Source organism: Filicampus tigris, chromosome 15, assembly GCF_054856515.1.
Source record: "Filicampus tigris isolate MCC_2025a chromosome 15, RoL_Ftig_1.0, whole genome shotgun sequence".
In the NCBI taxonomy this organism is placed as follows: domain Eukaryota; kingdom Metazoa; phylum Chordata; class Actinopteri; order Syngnathiformes; family Syngnathidae; genus Filicampus; species Filicampus tigris.
The window spans coordinates 8,544,062-8,565,642 of NC_141231.1; the positions used below are offsets into that span (position 1 = coordinate 8,544,062).

The window sequence follows — 21,581 nt, forward strand, 5'->3', positions numbered from 1 at the left end:
CATTTGTGCATAAATTATACAACATAATTAGTTTGTAATTTGGTGTGGATAAAGGAATACAAACTATAAAGTACAACTTAAGATGTCAATTATAATATTAATAATAATTTTATTCATAAATGAAAGGTGAATCCGAATTGGATGTGTGATTGACTGTGTCTCACCTTTCCACTCATCAATGGAGTGTTCTCTCTCGTCGAGCTGCTTGTCATAGATTTGAGGCGGAGGCTGCAAATTAATAAAAAGAAGGTATGGCATCTTTAGTCATCGTGTGTTTGTCATCACCTTTTAACAGTGCTTACATAATGCGCATTATTTTCTACAAGAAGGCTAGAGCTCAGTTTCTATGCAGGATTTGAGATTGTTTGCAAAAACGCACAAGAAATGATGGGAAGAAAAACAAAAATTGTGTATTATATTTTTGAGTGATTTTTTTTCTCCCTTGCTTTCCCTTTGGTGTGTTTTTGCAAACAGGCCCTTTAAATTATGGTTCAATACATCATACATTATAAACAAAATGTAGACACAACAATTAAACCAAAAGCATGCTTGCATATAAGTAAATACACATTCAACCTCGATTTACACAACTAAGGAGACAAATATATCAATTCTCGATTTTGGAAGAAGACGAGTTCCAGTTGCTCCTTCCATCTAGCTAATAGGATTTCACGCTCTTTTTCCCCCACTAAATAGTCACGCCCGAGGGTCACTTTGGACATCCAATCAGCATATTTTGTCAAGAGAAGGGAGGGAGAGTTTTGCAGAAGCGGTGGTGGTCATTTACCATGGATATTTGGATGAGATCCCTGGCCTTCATCAGCATGAGGTGACATTAGAGAAGAGGGAAAACAGCAGAACACGTGTTGAACAAGGCCACTCATATCGATATATAGATAGATATACAGTCAGTTAACATCAGAGGCAAGTGCATATATTTCAGTCATATATTTGAAAAGGAAAAAACAAATATCCCAATTATCTTTTATGGCTTTTTCCCAATCTCGCTGTCACCTCACATGTATGAGGCACTGATGATGAAGAACATCACAAACAGCACAACATTTTCTTCTAATCAGAAATTGTGTTTAAGTGGTAGAAAATCAACAAACAATGCGTTCAAGTGACCCGACAGTACGCATATATATTATCTTGATGTTGCTCTGTTGGGTTAAGGTCAAATTTCTGTTGTGCATGTGTATGGGCACATTTTTCCCCTGAATAAATGTGTGTAACTTTATTTAGGGTAACTCTTTTTAAAGTTGTATGAAAAACAATTATCATTCAGTTGTATTCAAATTGTCGGACAGACATTGTTGGTCTAGGTCAGGGAAATTGACAGTTATTGTATCCAAGATGCTTTAAATGTCTGGTGTCACATCCCTTTAAAAATTTCTTTCAAAAATGATTTAGTCGATTTTTAATATTTAAAAATTACATTCGACCGAAGTTGCCAAACACAATAAAAATCATCCGGATTAAAGAAAAAACAAGAAGTGTATATGGGGTTCCAATCAGTTGGAATCAATTAATTCTCACTTTGCTGTTGTAATGTACTAGTATACTGTACTTACACTTATAATATATTTTGACTAGACCCCCAAAATATACCTAAAATAAAATGAAAGCGTTTTGGATGGGCGATGAAATGGGCAACTCAAGGCCTACTCACCGCCTCCACCTCAGCCGGATCGTACCACACGTTGATGTAGGGGTGCTGCAAGGCTTCGTCCACTGATATCCGCTTGGCTGGGTCGATGATCAGCATCTTGGACAGCAGGTCTCTGGCTTGGCTTGCTGTAATTTGTAGGAAAAGACAATGAAAATGAGAGCGGGGTGTATTGTTAAACGCATCCTTGGACGGAGCACTGCAAGCGTATACCCTGACCTCTGAACATGGCCGCATTCATTTGGCTCGTTATCAAACTAGGCCGCCATGCTTTTTCAAACAAAATCTCTACACCGGGTTACTACCCTGAAATGGCTGCCTTAAAATAATAATATAATAACTTCCAAGTAAATAGCACCTTTCAAGGAACTAATGGTCGCTTAACAAGAAATGATCAACATACAAAAACGGAGTAATGTATTCAAAAGAAACACCCAATCAACATAAAAAGTTCAGTCATTGAAAAGTTGAGTTAAGTGGCCGACTTTCTTTATCTTTATGTTTTACAAGTCATCAAACTTTGCTGCTATGAGTCGCCCACACTCAAGGACAAAAATGAAAAAGGTTTGCAGTTTATTGTCACCTGTCTGAGTGTCTAATACTGTATGTGATTCACATTAGGCAGCAATCTGACAAAATCTCAAGGACAAGTCCATCGGACAACGGAAAATGGCCAAAATGACTTTAAATGGCCGCACCGGATCAAAATGGCTGACTCTCTGTGCCTTTTTAATTTGATGATTTTGCCGCCGTGCTCCGCCTAGTCAATTACGAAAACGCAAGACTCCATCCGTCTAGTATGCGAGGTTGAAATCCTATAGTAGTCGAAAAAAAGCTTGAGAGTAAGTTTCTATGGAAGATGCCACGAGACAGCCAAAATGACTTCAAAATGTATTATATGTATAATAATATGTATATAATATATATATATATATGTATATGTATGTATGTGTGTGTGTATATATCTGTCAAGGTTAAAGTGTTAACTGTGGAGATTAATTTAAATTTCATAACGCAAAACTCGGTTAAACTCAGTTTTATTTACTTGCTGTGGCAGCTGACCTCTGCTCACATTGCAGCAAAACTTAGAGGAGACTCACTGTCGCAAAGACAGACTTTTACGTAGTTTTACTTTAAAAAGTTGCCCGACGGCCCATTGGAGAAATCCAAAATAATTTGGGCACTTTGCAAAGCCAAATTCAAATACCATATTAGTTGTACATCTTCGGTGTATCGTTCAACAGTTGTATTTTAAAGGACAAGAATCGTATTCAAAGATCAAAGAAAGCTATTAGAACAATCTTCGAATCAAAATATCTTTTACTTTTTTTTCCACATTAATTCCAAGATTTTACTCAAGTAAATATCATTCCAAGTTTTGTACAAAATTGTAGTTGAAAAATAAAATTAGTCACGATCAATTATGGAAAATGTTGCAATTAGTTAAAAATGTAATCGCTTGACATCCCTAATATACACATCTATATATACATGTATGTATACATGTACATACAGTACATGTATATATGTACACGTATGTATATTGACACACACACACACACACACACACATAGCATGTAGCATATAGGGTTCAAATTCGGTAGCAATTTGACCAGATCTCTAGGAAAACTTAATCTATGACAGACCCCTGGACATGGCCAAAATGACTTTAAAATGTCCTCTTCAGGTCAAAATGGTTTAGACTTTCAGTTAAGGTGGACAGACCACCATTCCTCTATCACACCCGCTGATCTTCACTAAAAATAACTACAATACCAAGAGGACAAACTGCAAGTGTAGGAGCTTCCTCCCACTGCTTCCTCTGCCTGGAACTGACGGTAACTCTGTAAAATGATGCCTCTTGTTGCTCTCTATTTCATTTCTCCATCCATCCATCAATCCATGCATCCTGCTTCCCTCTCTCTCTCTCTCGCTCTCTCTCTCTCTCTCGTTGCACATGCTTCCTGTCTGACGCTGTCTCTCCCTTCTTAGATTGCTGAATATTTTAGAAGGCAGCAGCGTCGATGTCACCGCAGACAACCACCATTGGATGGACCCCAAAGATGGAGCAAGTGTAAACTCAAGGCATCATGAACTGTGGCGTCGGTACCAAAAAGGATTCTAACCCCACAGCTGTGTTTTGCTCTTTTAATGATATCCCCACAGAAGGGCACCAGTGTTGATAAACAGAACAGGAAATTTAACATACTCTGACACAGGAGACTTGCTGTGCAATACACTGACTTGTGTTTTTTGAGATACAAGCTATCACTCAGCAGATTTTGTTTTTAGTCTTGAATTGGAAGTAAAAATTTGAACTGTGAACGCTAGCCATGGTAGCAGTGAACTTCACAAGCAGCAGTCTGGCAGAAAGCGAGCAAAAAGGTTAAAATTGCTTAACCTTGCCTTACCAATGTCCGCTAGCTTAATGCTAACATACAATGCAAAAAGCCGTTGACTGGCTAATGAAACTAGCTTCGATGTTATTTCACATATTAAACGTTATATTTGAACACAAACAATAGAAACAAACACATGAGACGGAGCATATAACAATACTCACAATCATATATTTATTTAATTTTTATACCATAATATATGTATTTATTTACATTTTGTTTTGATTAATTTAAAGAATATGTTTTTAGATTTTATATTATTTAATCTGCATTACTTTTAAAGCCAGAATTTCCTAAACATCCTATGGGGGCATTTTTGGTGGCTTTATTGATTATAGTATGATCAAAACTTTGTTAGCAATATATCTATATTATATATTTCATGCATTTACGATGTACAGTAGGTGAAAAATAGAACTCGTCTGACTTCTCACCTTTCAGTTTGTTGTGCTCGGAGTCGGCAGGGAAAAGGCAGTCTGGGAAAAGTTTGGGAAAGGTGAGGCCAGCGTACTTGGGCCGGTTCTCCACATAGTTCCTCACGGTGGGCTGCAGTTTCTTCATGAACTCCGGCGACGGTGTACCGAGCTGCTCGATCACCTTGTTCCACTGGTCGATGTCTGGTGCGAGATTAAGGCAAACGAGCATAGACACACCAGGAATAATCAAGAACATCACTAGAGCATTCCAAGTAATTTTAAATCATTTTTCTAAACACTATTTTGTGCAAACTCAGAATAAAAACAATCATCTAATATTGTGCTATAAACCGGACACTCAATTAGGTTTAAGTATGTATTTTCTAAATGAATTTCTTGGTCAAAACCCCATTTGAATATTTGGTGCAACACATTCGAAAATACATAAGTCCAAAATGATCAAAATTCTAGTTACTTCTAATTGACCACACCCACAAACACCACTTGTGAAGTTGCCAGTGCCAGAATGTTCCATCAGCAATCCCGTAATTACGTCATCACGCTGAGAACGTCAACTTCGTCTACACTAAGTTGGTCAGCATGTTGAGCTGGTATGATAAGGGTGGGTGGGCAGTGTTGGACGTCAGAAGGATACGGTCCGTCCCGGGAAAGAGCACTGTGCCTCTAATCACCTCTCCAAAGATGCAGCCCACTGACCACATGTCCACTGGGTTCACGCAAAAACACACACACACACAGATTCGGATTACTGCCAATTAACCTCTTGAAGAGCTAGCGTTGCTGCCTCACAGTTCTGAAGTTTGAGGTTTGAATCGCTCCTGGTGCATTCCCGTGTGAAGTTCTGGTGGAAATGCAGCTGTTGTTGAAACCCTGAAAGCTAGCAGGTACACTGCCAACAAACTTCTTTTTTTTAACCTTGCCTTACAGGGGGATTGGATTAAATTTTTTTACATCAGTTAAAATGCAGCATAGTTGATCACTAACCTATGCTAATGCCATAGTAAAGTCATAATTGCATTAAATAAATATTTGTATGAAAATATCGAGTCCACCTCCGGTATAGTTAGGCTCGCTCGTTATAATTGATTAATCGATTGTTAAGGATAGACCTTTTCATACTGTTTGCAAATAATATGCGGCAGAGTACTTTGGGTTTGCAGAAAGTGATTGACTTCTGTTGTCTCGAACTGAAAATCACGACAAAACCTTGTCGTGTTTGGTGTTACACCACCAGATATACTCAAAGAATTTTGAGTATTTTTACAATTTCTTCCCCACAAAAATGTCAAATTAATCCAGTGGAATTATGGATGAGGAGGATATATCAAGTGGATGTTGTAAATAATTGTACTCGCAAGACGTTCTTGGGGCGCAGTAGCCACTTCTCAAGGGACAGACTGGAAACCAAACAAAACATTATGTTTTAGCAAAACATAATGGCTAGCTTGCTAGCTAACTTGAGCTCTAGAGCAGAGGTCCCCAACCATCTGGCCGCGGGCCACTTTGGACCGGGCCGCGGCAGGCCACACTGATGACATTTTAAAAAATGACGGTACTTCCGGTTTATTTATCATCCGAGACTGAACTGAAAAACAATTTTGAAACGTGACCAGATTCTCTCCGTCACATCCATCTATGACTGACTCTCTTAATGCATGTCAAGTTGTCTCCGTTGTGTAATGCTAATATTAAATGCACGAGGTAGTAAAATGAGTAAAATAAACAGACATATTTGGAAAGTTTCTTTGCCATGGGGAAAAGGCCCGGTGAGAATTCAACACAAGAGCCTATGCCCAAGAAGAAAAAGAAGGGCACAGTACATTTCACAAACGATACCAGAAGACCTACTTGATAAATGGATTTACGGCGACAAGTGATTCCCACGCATAAAGTAAGCCCGCTCTGCACAATGTGCGCAGAGTCAATGCAGACTTCAAAACTGATTCGTCAGTGAATGTAAGTGCCTTGAGAGCATCATAACTGGTGACTAACCGCATTGCTAAGGCTAAAATGTCATTCAATATCAGTGGGGGGGAAAGAAACTGTGGATTCACATTTATTATTGCAACGTATTTGCAAGTACATTCCCACGTATTTGCGAGTATTTGCCAGTCAAAAAGTGTTACTCCAGAATTGGCAGTTCCACGCTTCCTTAGCACTCCAAGTCCGTCCTAAATTTACAAATCCCTCATAAGCTTCCATGTGTGATTATTTATTCAGGTGTTGTGACTCATGTGCTTCTCATGCACACTTAATCCCAAACAGCCTTTTGCCATCTTGAGGATGCAATTAAAGCTTCCCCGCAGGAGAGCCATCACTCCAGGTAAGCGCTCACGACATCACGCAAGTGTTGAAATATTAATATAGAATACAGACTACTCTGTGACTAACTGATTGTTTATGCCTATGTTGCAGGGTTCATCAGACAGGAAAAAACAAAGCATCACTCGAGTGTCATTGGGTTAGTTTTCCGCCTCAGCAAGATAGGGAACATAAGGTGAGGTTTTGAAAATGTGTGTGCATGCTTCTAAAAAAATCGAATTTGAAGTAAATTGGGTAATACTGTATACAAAATACACATATAAATGAACGCAAATAAAAGTAACATTTACAGAATACAATACAGTATATCCGTTTTTTTAATTCAAATTTGTTCCTGATCTTACAGAAAAATCACTACCATTAACAAAAAAAAAAAAGCACACAACAAGGATACAGTCCCGCCCGGGGAAAAGGATTTTGTGGCGCACCATTTCTCCCATAATGCACCCCACCGACCATATGTCCACTGCACGCAATGAGGCAAGGAGAAAAGAGAAGGGGAAAAGCAAAAGGTTAGTGTTAAACCCTGACGACATCTAAGAGAAAAAGCAGTCATTAGAAAGCAGCGGCTAATCAGAGTGCTAGTTTTCAAACTGTAGTGCTAATGCATTTGAAAAAAGAGCAGAAATAGTAAAGTGGAGATTTAGTGGGATTAAAACATCCGGAAATGTGCACTCAGGCACCCCGCAAGACTTCATCAATATGACAACGTTGTTTATCCAACAAGTTAATGTTCAGTAAGACTTTGTATCGACTACAAGGACAATTATAAATGTTGTGCTGCAGTCACAAGGGCTTTGTTTTGTCTCCCGCTGTTTTAATGAATATATTAAAGGCGTCTCGCCAACATACTGCTGCATTAAATTAAGCCATTCACTGATTAAATCACTTCTGTAATATGATTTGTAACGAGATGTATGACCTGTCTACAGACACGTGTTTGGTGCAGTCTTTAGGCTTGCCACCTGATACATTTCTTTGACAATAGACAGTATTTGCGGATAAGCTATGTGAATGTAATTGGTAATTGGACTCCATAGTAAATGTATTTACCTCAGTTCGTAGACGCTATTGAAGTATTAAGGTTAGTCTTGTGTTACATGGAAGCAGCTTTTTTAACTGCACAGTTAACATACCATTAGACGACGCACATTGTCGTGTGTGTCCAAATGCGTGGTAGCTACGTCACTTATTTGTTCTACCCAGTCTGCCTGGGTTCTTGACTCTGTTGCTAACTAAACACAGCAGCACCCACCAATTTTTTGGGTCCATTGCTCTACATTTCTCCACAAAAGACCTTTGTGACAAATTGTAATCTACAGTTAGAATGATTTAATTTGAATGAAAAATCTGGTGAGTCCTTACCATTCTCTTTGTAACCCATGCCCAAGATAACCTCGGGTGCTCTGTAGTATCTCGTCACTACATAAGGGGTCATCATGAAGCTAGTGCCGGCAGTCCGAGCCAGTCCGAAATCCAGGATCTTGAGAGTACAGTCTGACTTCACCACTATATTGCTTGGCTTTAGGTCCTACATAACAGGATGACAGGATTAACAAAACATTATCAGCCTTTCCCAATTAGAGGGAATCCAAACAATGCAAAACAATGTCAAATTTGGTTAGGATAATAAAAAAAATAAAAAAAGTTCCTACCCTGTGAATAATTCCCGCTGAGTGAAGATGCTTGATGCCGCACAACATCTGGTAGAGCAGGTAGGACATTCTCTCGTGGTCCAGCTCCATCTGGATCACCTGGCACAGGTTGGCGTCCATCAGCTCCATCACTAGGTATCTGGGAAACGTCCGGATTTAGGAGCGTAACCGTATAGTTATATACTTTATACAGTAGTCTATAGTTATATTGATATAGATATATAATTATAGTGAAGGAGGAAACATGCGCCTTGAAACATTTTCAAGCATCTCTCAGTATGCTATGATACATGCATCCACCTCCGATTACATTACATTCCACCCACTTTCACCGATGACACTGTGGGGGGTGTCTTATCACCACAAAGCAATCATGAGCACATGGTACATAACGCCATCAGTCATGACGTATAAAAGGGGGAAAAAAGCGCTACGAGCCTTCTGTGAAATTCGGCAATGACTTTTCTTGTATGTGTTAACAAACGTGCACGTTGTACTTACACATCTTGGAACTCCTCTAATGATTTTTGTGGCGTGAAGACATTTAATAAACTGATAATCTGGAAGAGAAAAGTGTGTTAAAAAGATGACAACATGCAACGCATACAAAAAGTCCATTGTGAAGCACCCCATGCTCATATACAGTACAGTATACAGGAGATTCTGGGCTTATGACATAGACAAGAGACCTGTGACTATTTTCCATAGTGAAAAATACAACAAAAATATCTGTCTTTAATACCTTCTATTACTGTATTGACAACTATGCAAAAATAAAAGTAGGACCACTGCAAAATTACAAATCTCTCTGATTTTGCCATTTATGTTTGATTAAAATTAAAATGTTTGTGTTGTCCTAAAGACTACTGACAACATTTTAAATATTTAAATTTAAAATATAAATGTTGTCATTGAGAGAATTACTTTTTTCACAAAATGATGGTAAAATGTAAAAATAATGAAAAAAGCCCAGTGTTTTTTGATCAGTTCTTTTTTTTTTTTTTTTTCCAGATTTGGATATTGTATGCATGGGGAAAAACCACAGTACAGTGTGACAGAATAAAATTTCTGAAGGCATAGTATTTAGCAACATCATTCTCACTGGTGTCCATTTCGTTGGTTAGGAAGATATTAAATGGAAACCTACAAAAAAGGAATAAAATGTCAGGATGTGGCTTACATTTTTGTGATTGACACATTTCATAAGCACCAACTCGCGGTACGCCCTCTTGGCATGCGTCTGGTTCTGGAAAGGTCTGCTCAGCTTCTTGATGGCCACATTTCTGTCGAGGACAGCATCATAACCCGCGCTGTTGACAAAATAAAAAACAGCAAAACAATACATGTTAGCATTTAGTGTGACATAGTGGGATGTTTCAAGAAAAAAAAGAATCACCATAAAAAAAAAATAATAATTGACACACTTATCTGCTAAAACAGTGGTGGTCATTAACTGCTGTGGAAAGTGTCGTTAAAACAACATTCCTTTGATAAAAAAATAATAATAAATTTATGACTAAAGCTACAAAGGAAAAATCCTGTACAAAAATAATTTTTGTATAGCACCTCCTCAAAAACAGTATTCGCTGGTCTGCTGCTAGCTATCTTGAGTCTGATAATAAATATCACCAAATAGGAGGTATTTACAGAATTCATTTTTATGGTGAAAACCACTATTGCATAGCAATGTTACTACAATAATAACAGCTTGCAAGAGTAGTACGGTTAATTCAAGGTTAGGTACTCAAATAAGCAAAGAACACTAACCAGAATTTTTGTTACCATTATAAAAAAAAAAAGAAGGAGACTAAACGAAATGTGTAAATTTGATGAATTATGATATGAGATGATAATGATTTGGACCAGTGATTCTCAAAGTGTGGCACATATATAGTATGCCTACCACTAGTGGTACTGTCGGTTGGTTCGCAAAATATCACCAAATGAAATGTTCTAACTGAATAGTTACAGTGGCTTAAACTACCTAAACAAAAGTTTGAAAAGAAACAGTTATACAAGTTGTTGTTTTTTTACAACTGAATTGTCCTTAAAAGGTAAATACAACTGAACTATACTTAACGGATGGATGTTAGATTAAAAAAACAAAACAAAAAAAACATAATTTCTCCTCATCCATCTGTAATACGCATACACGTTACCTCTAATCAGGCTGAATTTTTTTAAAGATGTTATGTGGTTGCCCGTTGTCAGATGAGTAGAGTGTTGTCATATTGATCATGAGTCATGTTTGTTATGATAAATTCATGTGTGGGTTTGAGGATAACAGATGAGGGCTTGTATGTTTTTCTTTTTTTTTCTTTTTTTTTTTTATTTCTATCTCTGTGGACACTGGAGATGATTTGTGACCATGGTAACAGTAGAGCCTTCATGTAAAACACACACACACACACAATGATCCAGAAGGGATTTGCGTGAGGCAGCCATCCCTTGGTGAGAGGAAGAGGAAGATGATGTCATGAACAGCCTTCATCCTTCCTCATCCTCACACAGAGTCATAAGGGCAGAGAGATGTGCGCACATTGGTTGTGTTATATGTCTCCCCCTATTATTTAATACATAAAAGGTGTCACAATGTTGTTAATAATTAATACTGTAATGTTTATGTGATGATAAAGTCGAAATACAATATTGGAAGGAAGTCTCAATTTTAATACAATAATGTATATTACAAGAAAATGCAGGAATATTAGGGCCGCACTGCAAAAGATAGATATATGCAGAAGAAATTTGCATAAAGTTGTGTTGTAACAAGAATGGAGTCTTAATATTATCATAAAAATGCAGCTATGAGAATAAAGTAATACATACAATTAAAGAAAGTAATGTTATGATAAAGTCACAACATAAGGGGAAAAAAGTTTGGACTATTACAAAAACAAAGTATTGTTTATTAAAGATAAAAGACATAACATGAGACTAAAGAACAAATACTGTGGTGTTGGTGGTATTTGGGTCATGCAAAAAAAAGTACATTTAAGTTAAAAATGTGTAACATCAAAATGAAAATGTAATTTTCATGAAGTCAGCAGAATAAAGTAAATAATACAACAAACACATTTGTATTTTTTTTTTAAATGTGATGGAGAATTAAGATGTCATTTCACAGGAATAAAGACATTTATGAGGAGATTCCTTTCATGTTACGAGAATAAACAAAACAAAAACAAACAAAAAACTATTTGAATCGGAAAATTGGTTTTATTTAAAAGATACGAGTGCATCGAATCAAATTGTTCCGTTTTCAAATATATCAAGCTACGTATCTAATTGTTTTGTACTGGAGAGATAGGTGCACTTGAGATGTATCACTTCAACATAGAGTGCAGTACTACTTTCCTATTTAGACAGGGGTTTGGTGGGTGTTTCAGAAAAAGCACACAAACAAAAAGGTATGTTTTACAGCAAATACCTGGGCATTGGTTGCACAGGAAACAAAAAAATAACGCAAACAGATTAATTTGTGAAAAGTGACCTGCTAATAATATATGTGGGATTACTGGATTAGCATGATAAAACTCAATCGCGTTAATGACACTTCATGCGATTACTTCCATAATGTATCCCATTTGCTCGCGAGAGCCAGCCAGATATTGAAGCAGTTTCCAGGGAGGCCGTGCAGGCGATTTCGCCGGCTCGGACGCGATAACAGCGTCGCCATATGACACCACATGACTTGATGACAGATGCTGACCTGACTCCCTGACATGCGTCGCTCACAACCTCCTTAAAATCCAGGCCCGAGATGATTATGTAGCCAGCAGCCCACGACCGTGTGCGGTCGTTTGACGATGCAGGTTTCATGCTTCCCTTAAAGACGAGGCTCAGCAGTTGTGCGTTGAATTACAACGACCAAGCTGGCTCTGCCGCCTTGCTGTTTGATCCCTCTCGGATTGCGTATTATTCTAAACACGGCAAGGTTTTAGTGCCATGAATTTAAATGCCCCCATGTCCAAACAGTTTATTCAAACTTAAGTACTGCGCTAAAAGCCACTGGAGTTTTTGTTTTAACGACACATTCCGCAGCAGTTAATTTGATGTAGTACAACAGTGGGTAGGAGGATAGATAAAACAACCAATATACAGTATGTACGTTCAAAAAAAGGACGCAATATTACGAGACTACTGTCATAATTACACAAAAAAGTTGCAATAATACAATAATAATTTTTGTTTTTCCAAGACAAAAAGTTGTAAAGATTAGGAAAAAAAATGAAAAAAGAGTATAACATTTTAAAATCCAAACTACTATTTATTCTAGCAAAAAGATAATAAAATCATAACTCTACGGAAAAATAAACTATCTATGAATGACTATTTGGGACACAATATAAACAAGTTGTAAAATTTAAAAAAAAATTGTAGAGTTGCGGGAATCACAAGGTATTTAAGTCAGAATATTACGGAATAATTAAGTAAAATTGTAATTACTGTTGTATTTTTCATTTTTCAAAATGTACAGTATAACATTGCAACAAAAGAGTGTCAATGCTACGATACAAAGTTGGATTTGTGGATTTTTTGCCATATTTTTGATTTCTTTTGTGTGGAAAACAGAAAAAGGGTAACGTTAAATTGTCACATTATTATAAGTAAATAATAAATGTCAAACTATTTCTGGTAACAGTTCAGCTTTGGTGGAGGTAGAATTCTTTGTCTTCTCATGATTGATATTCAGAATTTGACTGACTGTTTTAGCATCGTACCTGAAGTTGCGGAGAGATGATGTGAGGAGTTAGTGTCAGTATTTAGCTATTTAGCTTCAGCTAACTATTTTGAACTGCTTGTGAACCCGTTTTGTTATTGCCTTAGATGACTATGCTATTCATTTGCATAATAAACTACACCATGATTCCAAACAGAGCAATTAATGGCTAAATGAGACCTCGCAAAACCAAATCCCACCGTAATAAAAGTGTAAATGAAGATCGTAAAGAGCATAGGGAAAATGACCTACCAGACGATCCCCTGAGCTCCGGAGCCGATGGGCTTTAAATTCTGGTAGCGTTTTAAAACGGTGAAGGTGGAGTCTCCCACTTCCACGCTGTAGAACTGGTTGTCCACTTTGCTTTTGCTCATGTTGTAATGCTTGGCGATATATGACACATCCACTTGTTTTCCAAAACCCTGCACGAGGAAACCAACACAGACCATAAAATGGCATTTTGTCTTAGTGATGTTATAGAATATGTCGTTACTTTTTTTGAATTTGAAAAAATAAACAAAACAATTCCATTTGGGTGTCAAATGGTTGCATTAAACAGTAAGGAAATGACGATTATAATTGCACTTTACTTTGCAATTGCAATTTTGCTCATAAGATGAACAATGCAATTACAAAGTGTTACACACTCCTTCCCAGCGTCGTTGGACTGAAAGATTACATCATGGATTTACACATTTCCTTGAGTGACAAGCCAACCAAATCCATGATGTAATTATTTCACGACACTGGACTGTGTCCTTTATTGTACCAGTGGTGGCAATTAAACAGGAAGCGTGAGGCAGTCCTCACATCATTTGAGCGTGTGTGGTCGCGTCATGGCATGCTAACAGTCGCATAGCATTCACAAATAGCAAACAATTTAGTCCAAATATAGCATGTATTCTTAAACAAATTTAAAAAAAATACCGCCCCTCTTTAAATATAATTACTATGACTGATACCATCATGCATCACAGTAGACATCATTACAGCAGCATGCACTGCCTGCTGGCGTCTGTAAAGCTGACATTCACACTGTCAGCTCAAAGCGTATACAGTATATTTTTAATTAACTCATTCACTGCCATTGACGTATTTATTTGTCTTTTCACAGTCCAGCCAATCAATCCCAAGAGCTTATTTATATATTTTTTTCTATTTTTTTCAAACTTTAGGGTAAAAGAGGGTCTGGAAATATCTGGCAGTGAATGAGTTAATGACAGCTATTTTGTTTTTAGGTTCAAAAAATAAAAACATTCTGTATTTAACATATAAAATAAAGCCCCCCTCCAAATAGCCACAATTCAAGCAAATACTGAACAGAAAACATTTTTCTAATTTCGTGCCCCCCCCCCCCCCAAAATAAAAACAATCATGATCATGACTGCATTTGGTGTGACAACAACACTATTCGAAGGGCTTAATGGAGCAGAATGAGTACTGTACCTTTTCTTTTTTTTACCTGTAAGGGACACACACCTGACAAAAAGCTATCTTCACATCCAGAATCGGTTGGCTGCAGTTGTATAAGAAATGTCTACTCATAAATACCTGCAAGACAAAGCAGAGGGAGCAAGGACGATGAAGTCACTCGTGTTCTACTGTCCAAAACAACACCTCACCTAATTGATAAAACTGAGTTTCAGTTTCAAGTTGGTTGCTTGAGTTCTGCAACTTTAGAGTTTTCATTTTGGGCCAAAGAAATTCAGGTACTGTATTTTAGGAAAAAGATGTGTCATTTAGCTTCAGTGACCCTCTAAGTATGCCACAATTAAAACTTTCCCAAGTCCAAAGGGAGAAGATCAGTCTTAAAAATGACATATGACACATTTAGATTTTATATTAGATGTTTTATATCATTGACCTGTTTGAATTGACCTTGTTTCCTTCTGATAGCCTTTGTTTGCCAGTGGACAAAATACCTGCCGAGCCACTACATTCTTTCACGCAGACCCTGCAAAATTGCTGCATCAGAACCATAGCGGTATATCAGATAATTCGAGGACATCATTCTAACAAATAAAATACTTCTATCAGACCAAATACTGTAAGAACAGGGCATGAGAAGTGAGTGTTGGGTTTTAAACTTCTTACCCTGGCATGTGGAATCAAAAATACAAAATTAATAGAAGTCCAACAAAACTAGAAAGAAAATAGCAAACCCCCAAAAATACAGGACTGGACTCACAAACGGGCACTGACAGGAACACCAGCACAAGCAATGATGCAACAAAGACTGAAAGGAAGCAGGGCACTAAATACGAACAAACTTGTTGAAACAACGGGGAACATGTGGAGAAGACACGAGTGGCTGAGGGAGCTGATGGGTAGACACAAGGGACCAGGTTGACAAGAACTGATGGACATAAAATCCTAACCAGACAGACATGATACAAACCACAAGAAAACAAGACATAATATGAAACAAAACTACTTTAAATGTAGTAAAAACAAAACAAACGTCTAAATACAGATCATGACATCCGATTCGTACCGCTATTCTGACTTTTCACACGGAACAGAAACAGGCAAAGCAAGGCAAGTTTATTCATATAGCACATTTCATGTACAAGTCAAGACAATTCAAAGTGCTTTACGTAAAACATTAAAAAGAGAAATGTAAAAACAAAATATCAAGAAATTACAAAAATTACAATGAAATCATCACAAATAATTAGATTAAAATGATTAAAACAAACTATCAGCCAAGATAAATTAAAAGATAGTGTGCAAATGGGGATTAAAACAAGACAGTAAAAGATCGACTCATGAGAATGCTGCAGTAAACGAAAATGGTTTCAGCCCTGATTTAATTGAACTGACAGTTTGAGCAGACCTCAGGTATTGTGGGAGTTTGTAACTAAATTATGATGCTCCATAATCAGAGCAAGGGGCACCATGTTAATAAATATTAAATGGAAGTGGTCCAAGAATGGACCCTTGTGGAACCCCGCATGTGATCTTTGTTCACTGAGACTCATGACTACCAATTGAGACAAAATAGTCCCTATCTTGCAAGTAAGATTTGAACCAATTTAACACCGTACCAGTAAATACCACGTGTGAATACCAATGTGTGAAAGGGGCAACCGAGACCCTTCAAAATTGGTCCATTTAAGTTGCAACAGAATATCCAGCATTCATCTGCTGTTGCCTGTTGCTTTCAACACAACACAGAGAGACTAGTATATTGCGTGTTTAAACTGACAGCCAGCGTCCCGCCGGTTATGCTTCTGATACAACCTCTAAGGGTTCCAGGTCAACTTCGTAGCCTCGTTCCGTGTGGGTGCTTTTTTTTCTACAGAACGGCGAATGACAAAAAGCAGGACAAATGCCGGACAGCGTTTACGTCATCTGTTAATCCGTATCTGTGCTCCAGTAATCTTTAGCCATCTGTGTGTATATTTGAGTTATTAAACCTCTCCCAAGGCTCAGAGAGTTTGCCTTCTAGCAAACTGATGAAGACTATGTAGTCGCTAGCTCAACTCTCTGGCCAGATTGGGTCTCAAGTACTGCTTCTGTTTTATCAAAGACGACACACGGCGCTGTACCATCAAGCGGCAATACATCACCCTGAGTGCAGTATGACTCGCTGCCAGCGACTCGAGAGCTTTAATAAGCACGGGCAAAGTAGCTTGGCTTCGTGTTTTTCTACTTCAGTCGAGGCAGGGTGCAAACGAGGGCCATATATTGACTTGGAAATCAAAACAGGGCTGTGTTTTTTTAATTCAGACGAAATAATCGAAAATAAGATGCAACTAATACTCTGGAAACTGAGAGAATCAATCGTGGGTGCATCCATTGATCTTTCAGTGACATTTCATGCTGTGTGTATGAAGTGCAGCTTGTCGCTTGGTTTTGCATCATCTTTTTCTGTGGGATATGCTGGCTGTAGGACACTAGCAACATAGCATCACCTTCCTAAAATAACGGCCTAAGTCAACTCCGGTCCTCAAAGACCCCTATCCTGCATGCTTTAGATGTCTCCTTCCGTAAACACACCTGATTCAAATGATTAGGGTCATTATCAGGCTTCTCAAAAGCTTGCTGCTTACAAAAGAAAAAAAGCGTACAAAACGTTACACTTCTTTTGCCCAAAATGAGGTAGGAGAGGCTCTCGCTCACCTCTGACTCTGAACTGAAGACACTATTGAAAATTGAGTCATTCACGGTACATGCTTTCCAGGTTGCCTATTCTAAGGCAGAATTAGAAAATAGTAAAAACAGTTAACAGTTCTTCATTTTGTGTGTGGGATAATTGGGGTCAAGCTAGCACGCAAGATTGAGATAGCATTCTCATTGAGATTTTGTAATGTCCTGTAAAAAAATGGCTTGTTTTCCTAGAAAAACTCTGTATTGACTGTTGTGTTTTCTTTTTTACTGAAGCAGATCAAATAAATTAATCAATCAATCAATCATAAAACTGACAATGATCACCACCTATTGCCGTACCATCTAAAAAACACTTGAAGACCCGCTTTTCAAAAGTTAGGTTATCCGCTAAATTAACAGTTAGCCTAGCTTCTATTTTTTGTCTTCCGTAACAACATTATCCTCTTCTTTGTATCTCGTGGCAGTCTGCCTGCCCTGCGGCGCCACACTTTCTCTCACAGGTCAATCTTGGAACTACGACAGACAATCGAATTGAGGGATCAGGCCGCCGATAATCAGTGCAGATATCATTATGTGTATAGCGTGTCGTGCTAGTCATCTGGAGTACACCACAGTCAATAAGGGCAGCCAGCAAACACAGTGATTTTTTTTTTTCCCATCATATGTCAGGTCTTAACTCAAATGCTTAAAACCTGTATGTGTGTACTGCACCCTGCTTTAGTACAAATTTTCCTGGTGTGTTACTCTGTGAGAAATTTGATTTGGCACAATTTAATTTACTGGCACTATTTATCTTAAAAGACCATTTTCAGGCTAACCAACCCAATAATTCGATCTTCTCCGACACCCCGAATGTGCAGAGTGTCATCCAAACAGGCTGACGTCAATAATGACTGCACCATGCATCTCCTAAAAAGGACGTCAATAGAGGAGTCAGCTAATGGAGACGTGCTTTGCTTTGAACACGCATCCTGTTTCTGACTCAGCACAGTGCAACCAAGCCACACATATGATGACCACTCGTTTATGGTCGGAGTTAATTTGGGGATGATTAGCCCGCAATGGTGTTAAAATGTAGCTGTTATTGTTCTCCCTGTCACATCTTTTGTACTTTGAGTCGTCACAAATGTCGCCCCTCATCCTCAACCATCCCTTTTGTCCCTCCCCTCGCTCCCAGGCTCCCGGCCTGGATGCAAACGCCTACATTACCCTCCCCCCAACACTCCCTCAACCCACTCTTCAAAGCTCCATTGTAAGTGCTGGCTTCAGCAGCCTCTCCCGCAGTAACGCAGAAAGCGCAGTTAGGGGAGGGGGAAGCACCCACAGAATGTAAGTCTGGGAAACAAAACAGCACTGACTCATGCACGGGAGCCTCGATCGCTCCCGACAGCTTATTGATTTCCTCAGAGATGAAATACATTTTCTTATCTCGTCTGGCCAACGTGTGGTGTTTTTTTTTCTTTTTTGCGTTTGTCGAAAGTGTGCTGACACCGCAGTTTGGGAATTTAACCCACATGGCGCTAGCATGTAACCGATGTTTGTGCTGTCTGATGTGATTTGATTGTGTGCTTTTTGTAGAAGCAGATTCAAGAGCAGGATTTGCTGAAATTTTTCAACTCACTTTTTTGTATATACATTGTTAACATCTCACAATGGCCCTAAAGCTGTGGCAACACTGTCACAGTAAATTAGCATTGACAGCCAAAACGTCAATTATCTCAAAAATTACCACAGATTAGTAGCGATAATTACTAGGGATGTCACGATATGCAATTGTCACAATACGATAATATCACGATATGAACCTCACGATACAATATTTATCGCGATATTGTGGAGTGGTGGGTGATATATAAAAAGCTCACGCTACGGTATAAAAGCTAACTATGTTGTAAAAAAAATATATATTGCGTGGAGCAATGTATTTAATTAATGAAGTTATAAAGACATTCATCTTTGTCATGTGTGTTTGTTATTAGTTGAGTTGAATGTGTGTCATATTTAACACATTCATGTTTGATTTATGTTTTTATATAACTATTCGTTATTTTTATTTTTGTTTTAAGACGTGAATTTAGGTTGTGTGTAAAATAGTGGCATGCAGAGCAATTCCTTGCACAACTTGCATTGCTCAGATAACGACCAATCATGACTCAGCTTCAGAAAACAGGTGAGCCGTGATTGGTTGTTACCTGAGCACTGAGAAACTGTGATGTCATTTTCAGTCGAGAGAAAGTGGCAAAATGGCCGCCCACTGAGAAGGCTAAAAACAGGTGAATTTTATAATTATATATATATATATATATATATATATATTGCAAAGAATTTTGGGGGATTGACTTCCGGTTTAAGGATACAAGGTTATTGTATTACTTTATTTGTGATATATAATGAAACCAGTGTTACTTGTGACTGCTGTAAATGGCTAGAGTACATAAAGATAAAAACGCCGGGCAAGGGCCATGGGACCAAGAAGTAGCCTGAAACCCTGCGAATGAACAATGAAGTTACCTTTTTTCCTTCCCTAATTGAAAAAAAAAACCTGGCCCCATGTTTTGTATGCTCAGCATTTTTAAAAAAATGTATGACCTGCATGATTAGAAAAGGAAAATGGGGGACTTTCATCTGGAATGAATGTGCTGTCTTTAGCCTCTGGACACTGAAGCCTACAGATGTGTCGCAGCTTTAAATCTTGCACTTAAAGCTGCTATGCACAAGCGAAATAAAGCCACATGTTTGCAAGATTCAATCCACTTATGTAACCAGACACTCGTGCAGCCATGTTTATCTGATTGTTTGCAGTAATTCCACAGGAAGACTTAAGTGTCGTTGTACTGTGGTTAGACGGGGCCCTTCTCAAGAATAGTAAACTTTAATGGAGATTATAATGAAGCCGCCCCGTATAGACATACCACCAAATCGATTTAATGAAAAATTCATTTAGTATTTATATGGAAAAGTCAGAGTTCTAGGGTCTTATCTCCAAATAGGAATAGTCTCCTCCATCCTGGAAGTCTATTAGAGAGTGGTACAAATGAGGACTGTAACAATGCCGGTGCACTGTGGTTGCATGTCTAAATGGAAGCTTTTCAAATAGAGTTCATTGGGTACTACTCATATAGTGCGATGGAGTATTTTGCGATAATTTATTGACTCAAAGTGAATCTATGCTTCATCTTGATGTCTAATTTAAGGGATACAAACATCCACAATAGTGACGGTAATGTGGATAGTATCAATACTGTATCGTGCTGAAGTATGGAATTTTAAAACTATTTTTCTCCATTGAAGAAATTGGAAGGTAAAATAATGTGACTTGGGTCAAACTGTAGCTATCATAAAACTACTGGTAACGCTTTTAAGGGGACATATTGTGGAAAATTGACTCTGAAAATGTCTTGCACACATCCAGTGTGAAATTAAACAACCAAGTCAATCTTTAGGTATCTGCGTGGCCCTGAAAATGTCAGCCAAAGTGACATAACAACCCCACACACGGCATTCCTCAGCCAGTGACTTGGTAGCTAGGCCGGCCAAAGTACCAGAGCAAAATAATCTCTTCGAAGCAACTGCTGAAGCACCATCATGTTGAAGCCAAAAGGTAGGCAAAGCTGCAGTGTTGACACAGATTCGCATTAGCTAACAGTGTTAGCTTCTGATAACAATGTTTTAAGTATTGTTTGGATTAGTTGTTGACATAGGAGTATTTCAATTGGCCATTTAATGTGTCACACTGCCACATACATTTTTGGTGTCGAAATGATGTCTTCACAAATAATAACGCAATTGAATCTTTATGGACGCTCACTTGAAGTGGGCGTGTGTGCATGGTACAAAATGCGGAATTTACTTGATTTATTCGTGCAGTTGTTGGCAGGGCAAGGGACGAGAGTTGATGAGTAATATTACTGGTAGCCTTCTGTAGTGCCATCACAAACAAAGCTTGTACTGTAGTAAAGCCAAAGAAATCGTAAAACAGGTCTCCATCCTGTCATGTTTTTGAGGTCCATTTTTTTTCTATTAAATTCTGTTCAGCTTCCAAATCGTACGAAACTATTTTGAAGTTGCATGACTGCATCCACATAACTGTAACTGTATTACTGTTTCCAGTGCCAAGTCTCCATGGGCATTGGGCAGGCATGCATACCGATCAATATGATTATATGTGCACATTTATGAAATGCAATTCTTTTTTCTTCATTCAGTACACCTACACACCGCAGACAGTAGACCTATTTACACCTCATATATAATGGTCATATA

The 21,581-nt window shown here is 38.1% G+C and overlaps 2 protein-coding genes across 11 annotated transcripts in view; one reads left to right on the plus strand and one right to left on the minus strand.

Annotated features, from left to right (window-relative positions):
* mapk10 (mitogen-activated protein kinase 10) overlaps nucleotides 1-21,581 on the minus strand; it is a 30,793-nt gene that overhangs the window by 5,874 nt on the left and 3,338 nt on the right. For 4 of the 7 annotated variants that reach the window (XM_086052991.1, XM_086052987.1, XM_086052992.1 and 1 more), the window contains exons 2-12: nucleotides 14,685-14,756; nucleotides 13,458-13,627; nucleotides 9,663-9,792; nucleotides 8,984-9,042; nucleotides 8,483-8,621; nucleotides 8,193-8,358; nucleotides 7,222-7,293; nucleotides 4,503-4,685; nucleotides 1,673-1,797; nucleotides 788-814; nucleotides 165-228 (exon numbers count right to left, since the gene is read on the minus strand). In XM_086052991.1, the coding sequence (XP_085909117.1) occupies nucleotides 165-228; nucleotides 788-814; nucleotides 1,673-1,797; nucleotides 4,503-4,685; nucleotides 7,222-7,293; nucleotides 8,193-8,358; nucleotides 8,483-8,621; nucleotides 8,984-9,042; nucleotides 9,663-9,792; nucleotides 13,458-13,627; nucleotides 14,685-14,756 (1,207 nt within the window). Of the gene's footprint in view, nucleotides 1-164; nucleotides 229-787; nucleotides 815-1,672; nucleotides 1,798-4,502; nucleotides 4,686-7,221; nucleotides 7,294-8,192; nucleotides 8,359-8,482; nucleotides 8,622-8,983; nucleotides 9,043-9,662; nucleotides 9,793-13,457; nucleotides 13,628-14,651; nucleotides 14,757-21,581 lie in introns of all 7 variants that reach the window. The other 3 variants (XM_086052990.1, XM_086052989.1, XM_086052988.1) reach the window with 3 other exon arrangements.
* The window catches only part of ptpn13 (protein tyrosine phosphatase non-receptor type 13), a 71,038-nt gene continuing 56,774 nt past the window's right edge, over nucleotides 7,318-21,581 (plus strand). For 3 of the 4 annotated variants that reach the window (XM_086052981.1, XM_086052982.1, XM_086052984.1), the window contains exon 1: nucleotides 7,318-7,339. The gene's annotated coding sequence lies outside the window, so the exon portion shown is untranslated. The remainder of the gene's footprint in view (nucleotides 7,340-21,581) is intronic. The other variant, XM_086052985.1, reaches the window with a different exon arrangement.